A 17,952-nucleotide genomic window follows, 5' to 3' on the forward strand; every position below is an offset into this window, starting at 1 on the left:
ACTATTGGGTATCTACCCAAAGGAAAATGAAAATGCTAATTTGAAAATATCTATTCACCCCTGTATTTATTGCAGCATTATTAACAATAATCAAGATATGGGAGGGGGCAACCTAAGTGTCTACGGATAGATGGATGGGTAAGGAAGAAAAGGTATAGATGGTTGATGGAATATTACACAGCCATAAAAAAGGATAAGATTGTGCCATTTGAGATAACATAGATGGACCTAGAGAGTGTTATACTAAGTGAAATAAATCATATTGAGAAAAACAAATACCATATGATTTCACTCATATAAAAAACAAAACAGCAGAATCAGACCTGTAAATATAGAGAAAAAACTATTGGTTGCCAGAGAGGAAGGGGGCGGGAGGATGGACAAAACAGGTAAAGGGGAGTAGGAGATACAAGTTTCCAATTACAGAATGAATAAATCACGAGGAAAAAAAGGCACAATATAGGGAATGCAGTCAATGATACTGTAATAGTGTTGCATGGTAACAGTTGGTAGCTACACTTGTGAGCACAGCATAACGTGCAGAATTGTTAAATCACTATGTTGTACACCTGAAACTAATGTAACATTGTGTATCAACTATATTTACATAAAAAATATTTTTAAAAGAATGTAAATGTTATTCAGCTAAAAAATAAGTACATAATTTAATAAATCACAATTAAAATTTAATCTAGTTTAATTCCAACAAAGTGAAACAATTTACATCCCCATCAGTAGTGTATGGAGAGGCTCCTTTTCTCATACTCTGAATAATAAAGGATTTTATCAGTCTTTTAACTTTTAGTGAACTTGGAAGTGTTAGCACTCAACCACTAACGAAAGTGAGTCAATGTGAAAATACCAGTATCAGACAAAAGAGATTTCAAGCCAAAATGGATTTTGACAGTGATGTTTTATTTTGATAAATCACCCTCTACCAAGAAACACACCCATAAGCCTTCATTTATTACAAATATATAATTATATAATGGCAATTTTATATGATTCAATATATGTTTAAACAGAGCTGCAAAACACAATGCGAAGATTCAGAAACCCAAAGATAAATGGCTAACTCTGTTATTTGTCATAGAAATCTTCAAAACGTTTTTTTCCAAGATGAACAGATAGGGAAGAATACATAAAGATAAAGAGGATTTGAATAACAATAAGCCTGACCTACTAAATAGATGCAAATAAAGTATAAATTTCTTTGCAGAGTCCCATGGCACATTTAGTACCTACCAGCATACACATGAGCATCTTAGATTAATTGACAAAGTAAGTTGTCTGGGAATAGTGATTGATATTTTAATATATTAATAGTTTATGTTATGGCCTAAGAAAAGTAAATGAAGAACATAGGAGAAGTGAACAAGAAAAGGCAAGATATTTCCATCATGTTTTGCGAACAGAGAAAAGCCAGGAAAGAGGGCCTGGTGTCCTGGGGGCCTGCAGGGAGGACCCCGGGGCCAGACGGCTCTGAGCCTCATGCCCTGTGTGGTCAGCACTCTTCTATTTCTGGGTTAAGGAGCTCAGGCTGCACAGACGTGTCTTGGGAAACACAGCCTCCTAATCTGGAAGAGTAAGAAGGCTTAGGCCCCAGGCTAGGGCGGGAGAGAGCCAGGGAGAAACTGTCTTCAGGAGTGGGCCTAGGTGTCAGGGAGACCTCCCCTTTCAAATCCTCCTCGCAGGCCTGATCTGATCGAGGTTAAGAGGTGCCTACGGCCGTGAGGCAGGGAGCCCTGAACGCTTGGCTGCAGCTGTGGACATCCTCACTGCCTTTCTGGGAGAAGGTATGCCAGCCTGGGCCTGCGCCTTCTTTACCAGACCTGTAGGTCTGGAAGAAATTGCATCAGCCAGGGATCCCTCAGCCAACTCGGAAGACAGGATGGAAGTCACACCTGTGTGTTAAAGAGGCTTCCCCTTCCTTATGTGTCATAGTAAAGAATACCAAAGACGGTAAGAGCTTTCTTTCTAGCCTAAAGTACAGAAACGAGGCCAACAGACACATGTGCTTACACAGGAAATAAATACAGGTTTGGTTTGAGGACAGAGGTCAGAGAAAAGTCCCTGTTACCGACTCACCCAGGGAAGGTCTTTGCTGTGTGTGTTTTGAGGTTCACTTAGTGGGAAGATAAACAATTACCAACATTTTGTTTTTTAAGATTCTATTTATTTTGGAGAGAGAGCATGCAGGCAGGTGAGCAAGCATGGGGGTGGGGGGTGGGGGTGGGGGGAGAGAATCCAAAGCCGACTCGGTGCCCAGTGCAGAGCCAATGCGGTGCTCCATCCCAGGACCAGGAGATCATAACTGGAGCTGGAACCAAGAGTCTGATGCTCAACCATTTGAGCCACCCAAGTGCCCTCCAGCATTTTTTTAAAAAATGATAATGTCAGGTATGGATGATGCTAAGTCAAATCCTAGAAGGACAGGGTCTCAATTAGGTGGTCTCAATTACCTGAGAAGATGGCTCAGCCGGGGAATCACTAGCAGGAAATCAGTTAGTCATTACTGAAAGGTGTTGATTCAACACTCTGAGACTACATCGGCTCATTTTCCATGTTTGGTTTTATGAAACTTTCACTTTTTCCCTTGAGAATTATTTTAGTTCTCCTTTCCATTCAATTTTCTTAGTGACTTCTAGAATGTTCTTTGCAGATCTGTGGATGATACCACTTTCTTCTATTAAGGCAGCCATATGTGATACCTATTTAGTCAGAGCCACTTTCCAATTTCTTTCTTATATGGAAAAATTCTTAGAAAATATAGTTTATTGATTTTTAATTATCAAAGTTATAATAAAACTATATAAGTTAAAAATGAAAGTTTGTCACATAAGCTCATTCCCCAGAGATAATCACTATTAACAGTTTGGTGTATGCTATTTGATTTTACACTTACTGATATATTTTTTTATAGATGAGATCATGGTAAGCATACTCCTCTGCAATTTACTTTTCTTCATGTAATGATTTATCTTGGGGATATTTTCATACCATTACATAGAGATTTGCCTTGTTCTTTGTCATGGCTGGATAATGTTCCATTCCACTTCTAATGTACCATGATGTATTTTCTTAATTCTGTACTGATAAAATATTTAAGGTGGTTATTATTTTGGGGAGAGAGAATGCACAAGTAGGAGGTGGGGGGAGGAGCAGAGGGAAAGAGAGAATCCTGAGTAGACTCCCTGCTGGGCACGGATCCCCACTCAGGGCTTACATGGGGCTCGATCTCACCACCCTGAGATCATGACCTGAGCAGAAAACAAGAGTGGGCCACTTAACCGACTGAGCCACCCAGATGCCCGCAGGAGAGAGATATTTTAAGAGATTTCTGAGGGCGTCATTTAAAAAGTTTTCTCATCTATGATTTTCATGACAGTGCAAACATTTGCAAAGTTCTCTTCATATAAAACCTCATTTCACCCCTGTCACAACCCTGTAATGGAGCTACCACCATCCACGCACCATCCCGATGTCTGGGTGCACCCTGCACCCTTCCACAATGTATGAAGGCGCGTCCTTTTTGCCTTGATGACCAGGGCTAATTACAAGTGGTTGTGCTGCCTGCGGAGAGTCTTCCTTTCTTTCATCCCCACAGGTTGTTTCCAATAGTTTATCAACCCATGATAGTTGCTCCTTTCTCCCTCTGTGGCAGTGTCATATTTCTATCTCAGCATCTTTTTTATAGAATAGGTGACAGACAAATTTCCCTTATTCTGCCACCATTTTTGGACTTATAAACTCATAAGAAACAAGGTGCCTAAAAGGCAAAAGAGAACTTATTTAATAATAACAGTCTTAAACCCAGAAGTAATCACTTTATGCTTGTCTTGGTCAGCTAGGGCTGCCATGACAAAATACCACAGGTGGGTGGTTCAACCAACATGTATTTATTTCTCACAGTTCTGGAGGCTGAGCAGTCCAGGATCAAGACGCCAGCAGATCTGATTTGTTTTGAGTGCCCTCTTCTTGGCTTGCAGATGGCCACCTCCTTGCTCACATGGCAGAGAATGAGAGAGAGAGAGAGAGATCTAGTCTCTCTTCCTCTTCTTATAAGGACACTTATCCCATCATGTGGTCACCACCCTCATGTCCTCACCTAAACCTAATGACCTCCCCAAAGCCCCACCTCCAAATACCATCACATTGAGAGTTGGGACTTCAATTTGTGAATTTGTGGGGCACACATTCAGTTCACAACAATGCTGTATTGAGATAGTATGTCTTTTACTGCCTCCTAAATTTGAGCCAGAGACATGTTTTTGGTTACTGATATTTTAAAATAAATATATCAGATCCAATTTAGCAACATATATTGAGATTCTACCATATACCAAGAACACTTTAAATACATTACTTATTATTCTCAAACATATATAGAGAGAGATGAGAAAACTGAGTTTATGGGAGGTTAAGCGACCCAGGTCTAGTGAAAAGCTGAGCTGGAATTCTCCCCTGCATCTGGGCACTTCCAAAACCCGAACACTTTATCACACAACGTGTCTCCTTAGGCAGGTTACCGATTACCAGAACAAGTTGTGAATTGGAGGACTCAGTCATTGCTGATGCCCCCCTTTCAGCTCTAAGACTGCTCAGGTGTCTGGGAAAGTTGGGTTGATTTGGTCGTGATGGATACTCATTTTGACCCATTACTCAGATTCTGGTTTCATGATATCTCTTACTTCTGGGAATCATTTTGCACACACACACAAAAGAGATCATAGTCTTTTTTTCCTTGATTATTTAGTCAAAATAAGCTAACCAACATAAGCAAGGTGAGACTTCTCTTTGATTTGCAAGGGAAAAGATAATAACTGTTTGACAGTCCCCAATAAAATAACCTTTAAAAATAGAGGAAGTAGAGTGGGGTAGATATGAGGGAGGGGAAAAATATAGATGTGCAATCCACTCTCAACATTAACTCAGTACATCTCATGTTGCTTCCTGAAAAGGAGCTAGAAAAGGATTAGTGTCTGTTGTATAAAAATAAACGTGGCAATAAATAAATAAATAAATAAATAAATAAAGTAAAAATAAAAAGTTTATTCAATTAGTATTTATTGAATCCCTGCCACATGTCAGATCCATGCCAATTTCTAGAGCTATAATGATGAATTTGCTCCCACACAGTCCTTGCTCTCAAGGAACTGGTAGTCTAATAGTGACAGAAAATAGGAAACTATATTATTGCAGTGATGGACATGTGAATAAGATATTCAGGAGCTCACAGGTGGGGCCTGTCAAATTGGCTTCCCTAAGGTGATGCCCAAAGTGAGCCTTAAGGAATGAGTAAAGTTAGCCAAGTTAGGCAAGAGGGGTGGGATAGGAAGAATATTCCAGGTCAGAACAAAAACGCATAGGTCATGGTAGTCAAAGAGCAGAGTTTGAAGCAAGCAAAGAAGAGAGATGAGGCTGGAAGAGTTAGCTTTTAAGGAGATGAGTTCTGTTTGTGGTACGTGGAGTCTGAGGCACCCCATTGAAAGTTTAGCAGGAAGCTGGGTATATGGGGCTGACGTATATGGATAATCTGGGAGGGAGATATAGATTTGAGAGGTAGGAAGCGATAGTTGAATATGTGATATTGATTCAGTCATCCAGGGACCATGTTCATGGTGAGGAGACCTGACATTTGAGACTAGAGGACAAATAAAAATGGGCATTAAAGGATAGAGAAAAGTGAGCTCAAAAAGGAAAGAGATAGTCAGAGAGGTAGAGCAAATGCAAGGGAGTCCACCATCATGGAAAACCAAGGAGTAGAATTTTTTTTTTAAAGATTTTATTTATTTATTCGACAGAGAGAGACAGCCAGCGAGAGAGGGAACACAAGCAGGGGGAGTGGGAGAGGAAGAAGCAGGCTCATAGCAGAAGAGCCTGATGTGGGGCTCGATCCCATAACACCGGGATCACGCCCTGAGCCGAAGGCAGACGCTTAACCGCTGTGCCACCCAGGCGCCCCCAAGGAGTAGAATTTTGATCAAGGTGGGGCTTGTGGAGACAGACGGTTTTGCTGTATGGGCAAGATAAGATTGAAAAGGCATTGGAGACAATCAGCATGAAAGCTTTTGATCAATAGGTAAGATAAAAAGTGGTTTTAAGAGGAATTAAGGAAAAAATATGTAGTCTACTCTTGAGAGAAGACTGAATGAGAAGAAAAGGGGGACTGGCTGGTAGCTAAAGGGATATAGGAGTCAAAGGATGATGATGGTGGTGAATAGCTTTGAGATTGTAAGAGAAGAGACTTCAGAATGTTTCTAGAGTGAAAAGGAAAAGCTAGTAGAAAGGATGGAAACATTGGAGAGAGGTGAGGTGACAAATGGAATTTTCAGGGGAGGAACACCTCATGCACAGACACGTTTTTTATGATGTGGGAGACAAGGTCCATAGATAACTTGGTCTACCTGAACTAATACTCTGCCTGAATTCCCTTTCAGATTCACTCTTCCTTTTGTGCAAACAACTTGCTCTTCCTCTGACCTGCTATCTGTGTCCTACAGAAACCTTGTACCTACACTATGGGAAGCGGTACCTCAAACCAACGTCACTTTGCTTTCCAGAATGCAGAGAAAGGTATGTGTTTCCCAACTCCCAAACTAGCTGTAGGTACCCCAGCAACTACATTGCATAGAAAGGGGCTTCTCAGAACAGAAGAAGGAAATCATTATATTTCTTCTCAGGCAACTCTTGAAAATCAGCTTCTCATCCTTATGACGAGACCGCCAGAATGTCAGCTGAATATCTTAGGAGGTGGTGAACTATATTTGACCTAGTTAAGTGTGCTGAGGAGTCAGTGTTGCCCACTAGGACTTATTCCAAATTATACATGCACAAGTGAATGAAATAAAATTGGGCAACAAGCAGATGAAAGAGCATTTCAGGTACAAGGGACATGAGGTAGAAAGGAGCGAGTCATATTCGAGGAACTGAATGGTCTGACGTGAACGAGAGGGAAGACGGTGTGACATGAGGCTGCGAAGGTAGGCAAAGCCCAGATCACTCAGGAGCTATTGGATTTTAAACATTATCCTAAAGGCATAAAGAACCATTGAAGAATTCAATATAGGGAGTTTATAGTGAGATATGTATATCTCATTTAAAAGACCTCCAACTCCCATGAAGAAGGGATTGGAGGGAGTTAGAAGAAGGAACAGTCCAGAAGCTACTAGTCATTTAAGCAAGAGATGATGATACCTTGGTCCAGGGTTGTTGGCAGCAGAGACGGAAGGAAGAGGATGAAATCCAACAATATTCAGGAGGTCGAATTGACAGGATCCAACTGAGTAGATGTATGGGGTGAGGGAGAAGGATGGATCAAGAATGACTTCCAGTTTTCTGGCTATAAGACTGGGCAGGAATTAATGCCAGTTACTGCCATAAAGATAGTGGAGGAGAACCAACTCGGACTAGAGGGAAGATGATGAGTTCATACGTGCTGGGGTTGAGGTGTCCGTGAGACATGCAGGTGGAAGTACTGAGAAGGTGGGTGCATATTCACATCTGCATTTTGGGGGCAAGATTGGGCTGGAGAGATATGCATTGGAAGGCATCAGAATGTTATGTGGTGGTTGAGGCCATGGGGTCCCTGAAGTACCCTAGGGGGAGAGTAAAGACAGATCAGAGACCAGGGCCTACGACAGAGCCATGAAGGACTCCCGGGCTTAAGCACCAGGTAGAAGATAAGTCAGGAAAGGAGGCTGAGGAGAGGCTGCCAAGGTCTGTAGGAGGAAAGCAGGGGGCATAGTGATTACACCTTGTTTATATGGTGCACCTCTGTAAGCTCATGGCTTCCTTGCTGTCTAGCTTGACAATATGTCTCAGGGTCATCTTGCACCTTTCTGGCCCCAGAGTAGCTACTTCTTTAGGGTATGGGGTGTTCATTGCTTCCTGGTTGGCCTACACCTTTCTATACCTTTTCAGTGAACAAATCCAGAAAATATGTGTTAGTTAGAGAAAAAAAACCACAATGACCAATTTTATTTAGGAACACAGTATTTTTACTTAACAGCCTTGATATTACATCTATCTCTTTATGAAAAATCTTTTTCTCTAATGACATTAAAATAGTGCTATTTACTCTATCCTACCGTATATAAGTAATAGTTTCAGAATAGTAACAATACAATTATAAACAATGTGATTGCTGAAAACTCTTTAAGATTTCTTTGTAGTTCTTTTTGTCCTTTTGATATATCCACTGGGGATGTACAAATTACTGAATTCTCGAGTAATTTGAAATAACTCCCTTCTGTGTTTCTAACTTATGTAAGGTTAGATTTACTTATTTAACTTTTGTGTTTTTTTTAAGAGAGAGAGCGAGAGCACATGTATGAGTTGTGGGGGAGGGGAAAAGGCAGAGGGAGAGAGAATCTTAAGCAGGCTCAATGCTCAGCATGGAGACGGACATCGGCTCAGTCTCACCACTCTGAGATTATTACCTGAGTCAAAATCAAGAGTTGGACACTTAACTGACTGAGCCACCCAGGTGTCCCTAAACTTTTGCTTTTAATCTTTGGGGATGGATTTATTTTTCATTTTGCTTTAAATTTGTTTTATAACTTTGTAAAGCATTTATATAATTCCTGTTCCAATTATCTATTGCTGCATAACAAACTACCCCAGAACTTAGTGGCTTAAGACAACAATTTTATCTGCTCGTGATTTTGTGGGTCTGGAATTTGCAAAGGGCCCAGCTGGGTGGTTTGTCCATGATTCTCTGGGTAGTTGGGGCTTGAGGCTCTTGCTATTTCTTTCTTTCTTTCTTTCTTTCTTTCTTTCTTTCTTTCTTTCTTTCTTTCTTTTTTTAAGATTTTATTTATTTATTAGAGAGAGAGAGAGAGCACATGAGCAGGGGGGAGGGGCAGAGGGAGAGCGAGAAGCAGACTCTTGCTGAGCAGGGAGCCTGACACGGGACTCGATCCCAGGACCCTGAGATCATGACCTGAGCCAAAGCAGACGCTTAACCAACTGAGCCACCCAGGAACCCCTAAAGATTTTATTTTTAAAGTAATCTCAACAGCCAGTGTGGAGCTCAAACTCACACCCCTGAGATCAAGAGTTGCATGCTCTAGGGATGCCTGGCTGGCTCAGTTGGTGGAGCACGTGACTTTTGATCTCAGGGTTGTGAGTTCAAGCCCCACATTGCGCGTGGAGCCTACTTAAAGAAAGAAAAAAGAAAGAAAAGGAAAGGAAAAAAAGAGTCGCATGCTCTACCGACTACGCCAGCCAGGCACCCCTGGAGCTGTATTCTAAGACAGCTCTTTATTTGCTCTCTGGTGCCTTGGTGCCCCTTCACCTTTCTTTCTCCATGTAGTTGCCTTGTTCTCAATATGGAGTTTTAACAGCCAGGCACGTTTGTAACTTGTACCCTCGGATCTAGTCCACACAAAGCTGGAGCAAGAGGAGCCCAAGCGTGCTGGACTGTGCTGTTGGGAAGGAGGGGGCAGAGGGCCTTAGACTCTCCTGCACCTCACAGCCCCTGTCTCAGTTAAAGGTAACCCAGACCCCTGACAGGACGGGGCAGGAGAAAAAGGTAAGAAAAAGGCATTGCCTGCTCTCTCGGCCCTAAGGAGTCAAGCAAGACTGAGGACAGAAATATGTCTAGTTGGCAGCATCGCCCTCAAATGTTGAAGCAAGGTGCCAGCAAACAACATTTTCACAGAACCTTGGTGGTCCCGATACTCCTCAATATTGCTTACACCTCATGGGCCGTAAGAATCACGCGTGGAGCTTGTGAAACCTGAAGGTCCCTGGTTCCCTGTAGAGAGTCTCGTGCTGTAGTTCTAGGGTGAGGTCCAGATATCTGTGCTTCCCATCAGTTTCCAGAAGGTCTGTAGCACTTGGGACGTTGCATTCAGCGTTCTGAACACGGACGTACAGACCTTAGTCCGTAGAGCTGCAGCCTCGCCACTGAGTGTTTGGTAAGGGCTTCTGAGAAATAGCTACAGTTTGACATTTTTGGTCACAGGAAATCACATTCAGCTTTGCTTAAGCTCCTCCCCGGTTCTCTTTTCCCACTCTACCAGTGACTTTCCTCTTAGGGAAATCAGCCAGAATTCTATTAGCTCTCTAATGCAAGCTAAATGTATTAAATCAATCTGTCTACTGCTCACGAGGTTGACCTGAATTAACCTGCAGGGTTTCCTTTTTAATCCCGCTTTATCCACAAATACTCCATTCATCACCAGTGGCACATTCAGGCCCAGGAGCTTAAGAAGAACCTAGTTATTTATGTAAACAGCTGCTCTCTTCTCTGGCAGCAGTCCCTGACCACGGGTCCTAAGGCTCATAGGAAGAAGTAAACCTCCTCACGCCACCCTGCGGACGCGGTCACCCAGCACAGGGCCTGGCAGAAGGAGGAGCCCAAAGGCTGCCTGCAGATCTGATGGTCAGTGCGGTCACCCAAGTCCGTGATGGGGCCACTGACAGCCCGCAGGGCTATTGCAAGGCTGGGGGTAGCAAATGCAGGGCCCAGCAAGCACTTACTGCCCCCTGACATTCTAGGCAGTCATCTGTGTGTTTGTCTGTTGTGTTTTCCTCAGTCCTCTAGTCCATCCCCATTTCCAGATGGGGACATTGAGGCCCAGGAAGGTAAAATTCCTGGGAAGCCACATAGCTGATGAGGGCACTTCCAGGCCTAGAACCCAGGATGCCTGATATCCGGCCTGTTGTTATAATGTCACAATGTCCCCCCCCCACCTTCCAGCCCTGCATTATCTCACTCTTCAAGGGTGCATCACGCTTGAAACCTCTCCAGGTTGCATTTCTTGAGAACGCGGCAATCCAACCTTCCACCTCTACACATAGCGTTTTCAGCAAAAAGTAGGAATTCCAGTAAACCTCCAGTGATAGTGGTATAACCATGAGGTAAGGATGAAGGGGGGGCGGGGGGTGGGAGTAGGGAAAGGAGCACCCCAGCTGGTGGTAAGGCAAATCCTTCCTACTGGCAGCAATGGGTGGCGCTTTCCCCACCATCTTGCCCCTACAGTAGGAGAGGTGCCCTTCGTCTCCCGCCTGGCCCCGGGAGTCCCGGCTCACAGGCTCGCTTCTCCATCCCCGCCGCAGCCTTCAGGGCAGCAGCCCTCATCCAGAGATGGTACCGGCGCTACGTGGCACGCCTGGAGATGAGGCGGCATTGCACCTGGCGCATCTTCCAGTCGATCGAGTATGCGGGTCAGCAAGACCAGGTCAAGGTGCGGAGGGATGGGGGGCGGGGTCACCTGGGGCTCTGCCTTCCAGCCCAGGGGCAGCAAGGCCCTGGAGCCCAGAGGGTGCGGCTGATCGGGACCCCTCCTGGTTCTCTTTGCACTCGTCTCTAAAGCCGAGTCCTTGGTTCTCCTGCAGCTCCATGACTTCTTCAGCTACCTGGTGGAGCACTTTACGCCCAGCAGCAACCATGAGCGTGAGTACGAGCTGCTCTGCAGCACATTGTCCTGTCTCAGGCTCATAGATAGCAAACCGAGTGGGGAGCCAGAGGAAGCCTAGATCTGGTGACAGCCGGGGAACGAGCAAGGAGGCTGACGAATCAATGGCAGCTTCTAGGTTTTCCCAGGAGCACAGCTGAAGACAAGAATCTGGGTGCAAGGAGTTTATTTGTTAAATGCAGGAAACAGTGGGGGGTGGGGAGGGAGTGGGGAATCAATTCAGGGAAGGGAAGACCCCCAGTAAAGGGGGGGGTGCTACTAAGCCAGCAACTCAGTGTGTCTGGGAAATAGTGCAAAACCCATGCCTTGGAATGATCCCACTGAAGGCAGAGAACGCGAGTCTTCATATACCAGCTCCTGAGGCTCACTGGGTGAAGGCTCCTGGGCTGGGTGGATCAGAAAGTTGTTAATTCCACAGCATTTCTGGCCTGCCGAGCTCCCGGGCCAGAGATGCAGAGGCTCTCGGTGGACCTTTGCCTGAAGGGCCCTGGGAGCTCTGATGGCTTCTGCCATGCTCACCCAGTGCACCAGAAGTGCCTGTGAACTCTTTGTTTCCACCAAGGCTTTTCCCTTTCCTCCTGCTTACAAGCCTCAGCTCCTAAATTTCTGTTCTAAGTCTGATAAAGCACAATCTTTTAAAATAAAAGTTAAGTGGAATTGACATAAAAGCATCACCTCTCCCTCCTGCCCACCGTAATCGGTTGTCACTTTCCCTTTCCTTTCTCCTCTTGATGTTGGAGCCGATGCCAGACTGGCCTGCTTGGTCCAGGCAAAGACTTTGTGTTGCCCATGGACTGCCCATCTGATCACAGGCTGGCCTACCCTCTCTGTCCTGACCAGGAGATTTCCTGAACCGCGTGTTCACTGAGGAGAGATTCCCCCAGGACGCTGAGATGGAGAAATTCAGTGACTACAAATCTATAGAGGTCCCGGACAATTACACAGGGCCACGCCTCTCCTTCCCGCTCCTTCCGGACCACGCGGCTGCCCTGGTGGAAGCTTTCAGACGGAAACAAGTAAGCTCACTCGGGGCACCTGCGTCTCCACCAGCTCCACGTAGGATGTAGAGGGAGACAGAGCCCAACGCAAAAGAAGGAGCCCTGGATTTACAGTGTTAGTGTCATGGAGCCACTGGAGAGATTCCATGCCCCCTTTGCTGAGCCAGAACCTTGTACAAGTCAAGAAGCCAGTTTTTATGCATTGAAAACCTCCCCTCCTAATCGCGTAGTCTTTCTTTGTTCATACATCCCACAGGTAACTCCTGAGCACAGCTGTGTGTGGGCATTGCTCTGGGCAGGGGGACTATAGCATGAGCGAGACAGACACGAATTCCTGCCCTCACAGGGCTCACGTTCTGTGAGATAGAGAGTTACATAACAACAAATAAGTAGATTCTGTAGTGTATTAGAAGGCGATTAGAGCTATATAAAAGAATCAACTTAGTTCTAGGTAGGAGAGATGGCAATTTATAGAGTAGTCTTGGAAGGCACCACGGAAACAGTCATTTCTGAGCAAAGGTCAAAGGTGGTAAGGAAATGCACCCTGTGGATGCCTCCAGAAAACTGTTCCAGGCAGAGGGAACAAATGGAAAGGCCACGAGGCAGGACTTTGTCTGGATGGCTTGGGGACCTCAGGAAGGCCACTATGGCTGGTGAGGAGGGGGTCGGGGAAGAGTGTTAGGGGATGGAGGCAGAGAGGAGGGTGGGTGGGCTTTTATTCTTCTTTTGGGGAGACAGTGAGCATAGGAGTGATATAATCTGGCTTGCTTTTCAACATAATCATTCTGTTTTCTGAAGAGAAGGTAGGGAGCAAGGGCTGAAGCAAGGAGACCAGTCAAGGTCCTGCCACAGTCCAGGAAAAGGTGACAGTGGCTTGAAACCCTGGTGGTAGAGGCAGAGGTGGTGAGAAGTGGTCAGATTCTGGTGCTATGCCAAATTCCAGCCCTTGCTTTCTTCCATATGAAGAGAACTCATCGCAGGAGGAGCTGGGATGGTTTTCCCTGTCCTGTCAGGATCACTCAGTACCATCAACATGCATGTGCTTACTCATACCTCGCTGGCACAAACACGCACCTCTCCCAGGTGGAAGGCAAGGAAGGCTTTCATCGAGTTGATAGGAAAGGGAAAATTAGCTCAATATTTGGAGATGATAAAAGCAGAAACAAGAGCAGAAGGTGGGTGAAAACGGATCCGTGCATTGGGCCCCAGGGGCAGTTTACTAGGGTCACTCTTGGGGTCTCGGGTGATTGGGGTCGGTTATTAAGCAGTAAAGGCAAGGCCCGTTCTGCTGCAGGAATATCAGCGTTGTTTTGTTCCCTCCCTCCTCTTCCTCCTAGTAGCAGCTCCATGCTCGCTACGTCTTGAATCTTCTGCACGAAACCAGGAAGCACCTGGAGCAGCTGCCAAACATCACCCGGGTGTCCACGTGTTACAGCGAGGAGGTCACTGTGTGCGGTAAGAGCCGGTCAGAGCTGGCTCCGTGCTGGACGCAAACGAGAGCTCCCGGGTCGGGGAGAGGAGAGGCAGGCTGGCGGGAGGTGGGACGCCCGCTGACGGCCCTGGTGGATTCGCTCCACCTCACAGAAGTCGAGGCAGGGCCGCGAAGGGCTCTCGGGCAAGAGCCCCGGGCCGCTGCTGTTTTCCCAGGCAATTCAGATTTGCCCCCTCACTCACCCTCTCCATTCAGAGCAAGATCCCTGCAATACCCAGATCCCCCCTTGTCAGAAGACAGTTTATTTCCTGTTACTTGAGGGGGCCCTAATGGCCTAGCAAATGATTCCTTCCACCCACTTCTGGTCTTCTGCCAGAGAAATCCTGTCAGTCATGGTTCTTTCCACATCCTGATGTTTTCCATGATGTTGACACATCTGGTTGGACTGGTGTCCCACATCGTAGGGGATGCAGACTGTAACACACCAGGGGTCCGAAACTGGCACCTCGAGGGCCACACGCAACCTGCAGAGGGGTCTTGCTTGCCCTGGAATGTTCTTAAAATTTTTAAATTAATTTCCAACGTTTGAAAATTGGAGGATTTCATATTAAAATCCAGATTTCCAACATCTCTTGAAAAATCTCCCAACACGGGCCCGTAAGTGGACAGAAGCTTCCTACTCTGGGTGGGGCAGAATCTCTCCAGTTCTCATTGGAGTTGGCAACCCTGTACCATTGTGTCCTATCTTTCCTTTTTTTATTATTATTTATGATAATCATGTAGAAAACAAATATTGTGTTTTCTGTTTTCAGTATTAACTATCCCTGCAGCAAGGGAAATTAATATTTATCCCTATCTTACATATAGAAAAATGAGTTACCATCACTTTGTCAGATTTTTCTGGGTATTTCCCTTTTTATAGTAAAAATGAGACACAGTGGTAAGGACCAATAGAAACTGATATCCTTTTTCTGTCTTTATTAGGAGACTTACATGGCCAGCTGGATGACTTAATATTTATATTTTATAAGGTATGAATGTATAAGATCCTGTCTTGCTCTGAGGCTTATTCTAGAAGTTCAAATACAGTATCTATTAAACAAATGCTTAACTATTGCTTGGATTTTTAAAATATTATTTTAAATTATTAAAAATACATAGTAGCAAATACATAATATAAAAGATAGCACTGTATTATATTTTAGTATATTTTTGTAAACTGTTTAAAATATTTGAGGTTAATAAAGAGAAGGAATCATTATTTAGTGATTGATTTCCTTTTTTCCAAATAAAGAAAATTTTTGGGGTGCCTGGGTGGCTCAGTCGGTTAAGCATCTGCCTTCGGCTCAGGTCATGATCCCAGGGTCCTGGGGTCGAGCCTCAAATCGGGCTCCCTGCCTGGTGGGGAGTCTGCTTCTCCCTCTGCCTCTCCCCCCCAGCTTGTGCTCTCTCTCTCTCGATCACTGTCTCTCAAATAAATAAATAAATAAAATCTTTTTAAAAAAGAAAATTATTGATTATCAAATCACCTGAAAGCTATTTTCCCATCCATTTTTAGTTATAAAATGTAGAACATGTAACAACATATATGAATGTCCTATTAATGTAATGTTACTTCATATACACTGTGCTTCCCAAAGCATTTTCCCACTTACTGTTTAGTTTAATCCTGAGGAATCTGAGAGCTATTGTTGTCGCTGCTAAAGGTATTGTGGCCAGGGGCGCCTGGGTGGCTCAGTAGGTTGAGCGTCTGACTCCTGAGTTTGGCTCAGGTCATGATCTCTAGATCGTGGGATCAAGCCCCAAGTTGGGCTCTGCACTCAGTGGGAAGTCTGCTTGAGATTCTCTCTCTCCCTCTCCTTTTGCCCCTCCCCCTGCTCACTCATGTGTGCTTTCTCTTTCTCTCAAATAAATGAATAAACCTTGAAAAAAAATATATTGTGGCCAGAATTTAAAACTGGCCTTTGGATCACAAGTCAGGCGTCCTTTACACATACCACATGGCAAGACTCTGGCTTTGTTTAAAGCACTTATTTTGATGAGCATGTCATAACCTCAGCCTGGCTTGAAAGGAGATATAAGACCAATAAAAAAATACTTCCATCTTTTGTTGACAACTCATGTTTGGAGGAGAGCCCGAAAGTACAGAATTGGTGTTGGATCTGACGTTGACTGTCAAATACACACTGGCTCTACCTGATTTCCTATTCCCTTCCTTTGTTGCCGCTTCTCGAACTTGTCTTGTTGAGAAGAATGGCCTCCCATCCCCAGAGAGGGCCTACGTCTTCAATGGTGACTTCGTGGACCGAGGCAAGGATTCAGTAGAGATCCTGATGGTTCTTTTCGCCTTCATGCTGGTTTACCCAAAAGAGTTCCATCTTAACCGAGGAAACCATGAGGACCATATGGTGAACTTACGGTAACAAACTAAACACGCTTGAGTATTTGATGTTTACTTGTGATTGTAAAAAGTTATTTTGTCAGAGCTTCTGATTTGTTAGGTGCCTTTTAAAAGTAGTTTTCTGGGATGCCTGGGTGGCTCCGTCGGTTAAGTGGCTGCCTTCAGTTCAGGTCATGATCGAGTCCCACATTGGGCTCCTTGCTCAGCGGGGAGCCTGCTTCTCCCTCTGCCTGCTGCTCCCCCTACTTGTGCTCTCTCTCTCCATCAAATAAATAAATAAAATCTTTAAAAAAATAAAAGTGGTTTTCCAATTTTATAAAGGAATACACAATGTCTGACATTTAAAATATTTCTTTAAAACTTAACACATTATCCTACTCCTAATAAAACCATTAAATTTTTTTCACATATCTATACTCTTTAGAAAAGGTAAGAAATACAGATAAGCAAAAGGAAGAAAATCAAAATATCCCATAATTTCTTGAACTGAGATAATGCTGTAATTGTAAACATTTTGGCAATTATTCTTCAGTCTCTTTTCTATATATTTAAGTATATGTATATAGAACATGAATTTTTATAAAAATTCAATTATATCATAACCGTTGTCACTGAATTTAATATCTATTTTTGCTTCTAAATCTAGATATGGCTTTACCAAGGAGGTGATGCATAAATATAAGGTATGTTACCTTTAAAAGCAAATGTTCTCTTAGTTCAGATGAGTGTATCACTTGAAACTTAATATCTTCTTAATATCATTTTCCAGACACATGGCAAGAAAATACTAAAAACACTGCAAGATGTTTTCTGTTGGCTTCCCCTGGCCACTCTGGTTGATGAGAAAGTCCTGATTCTTCACGGTGGAGTGTCAGACATGACCGACCTGGAGCTTTTGGCTAAATTAGACAGGCACAAGGTACCAACTAAGGCAATAGTGCATATTTCACCATAATTTAACCCAGTTAATAATAACAACCCCGTTGATAATAATTTAACCCAGTTTCACTGGCAGCATAAAATCAATGTCATCTTACATGCTGACTCCGGGTGACTAATAAGGGCTGTTAAGAGAAGCCATTGAACTATTAAAAGGAGGAAGATTAAGAATCCACATCTGGGTGCAAGGAGCCATGTGATCTATCAGTGATGTATAGACATGATGCTATAGACGTGATAGTGGGGAGTGGCCACGAGAGCATCTATTCGCCATCCCTGATCTAGACAATTCTAATAAATACCCCTCAAGCACTGTACCTGAGGAGACTCTATTTCTCAATAAGTCAATTAAACTCAACAAATATGTATTGAGTGGCTACTTCAGCAGGGAGGATGCTATGGGCAGATAGAAAGATGAAGACCAGTTTTGAATTAAACTCAACGACTGTGTTTAAAGTGCTTAGTATGTGCAGGGAAAGTGGCAGGGGAGATGCAGAGGTAACCAGAAATGGTGCCCCCCTCAAGGGGATTTACAAGAACCAGCAGGAGGAGGGAGTGAGAGGCAGAATGCATTAAACTCCAATATCCACACGTCTCTCTTTTCTTTTGCACTTTGGAAGTAAAAATTTAGAAAACAAAGATTCTATTCTCTTTTAGTCACAGACTCTTATACTTGAATGGTGTCTTCTGGCTTCAGTACTCCAGCTGCACCCTCTGAAATACAGGGGTCCCTAATGCAACATCCTTGACAACATA

General features: G+C 44.1%; 1 protein-coding gene across 7 annotated transcripts in view; it reads left to right on the forward strand.

The window, feature by feature from the left end:
• The first annotated feature begins 316 nt into the window (after nt 1–316).
• The window catches only part of PPEF2 (protein phosphatase with EF-hand domain 2), a 34,955-nt gene continuing 17,319 nt past the window's right edge, over nt 317–17,952 (forward strand). For 2 of the 7 annotated variants that reach the window (XM_034671672.1, XM_034671678.1), the window contains exons 1-10: nt 3,254–6,576; nt 10,709–10,869; nt 10,991–11,195; nt 11,347–11,404; nt 12,267–12,442; nt 13,765–13,879; nt 14,841–14,887; nt 16,109–16,275; nt 16,904–16,940; nt 17,027–17,176. In XM_034671672.1, coding sequence (XP_034527563.1) covers nt 10,865–10,869; nt 10,991–11,195; nt 11,347–11,404; nt 12,267–12,442; nt 13,765–13,879; nt 14,841–14,887; nt 16,109–16,275; nt 16,904–16,940; nt 17,027–17,176 — 960 coding nt within the window. In that variant the 5' untranslated portion in view covers nt 3,254–6,576; nt 10,709–10,864. Of the gene's footprint in view, nt 1,797–3,253; nt 6,577–10,708; nt 10,870–10,990; nt 11,196–11,346; nt 11,405–12,266; nt 12,443–13,764; nt 13,880–14,840; nt 14,888–16,108; nt 16,276–16,903; nt 16,941–17,026; nt 17,177–17,952 lie in introns of those variants that run through there. The other 5 variants (XM_034671673.1, XM_034671675.1, XM_034671674.1 and 2 more) reach the window with 5 other exon arrangements.

This window comes from Ailuropoda melanoleuca, chromosome 11, assembly GCF_002007445.2.
Source record: "Ailuropoda melanoleuca isolate Jingjing chromosome 11, ASM200744v2, whole genome shotgun sequence".
NCBI lineage: Eukaryota > Metazoa > Chordata > Mammalia > Carnivora > Ursidae > Ailuropoda > Ailuropoda melanoleuca.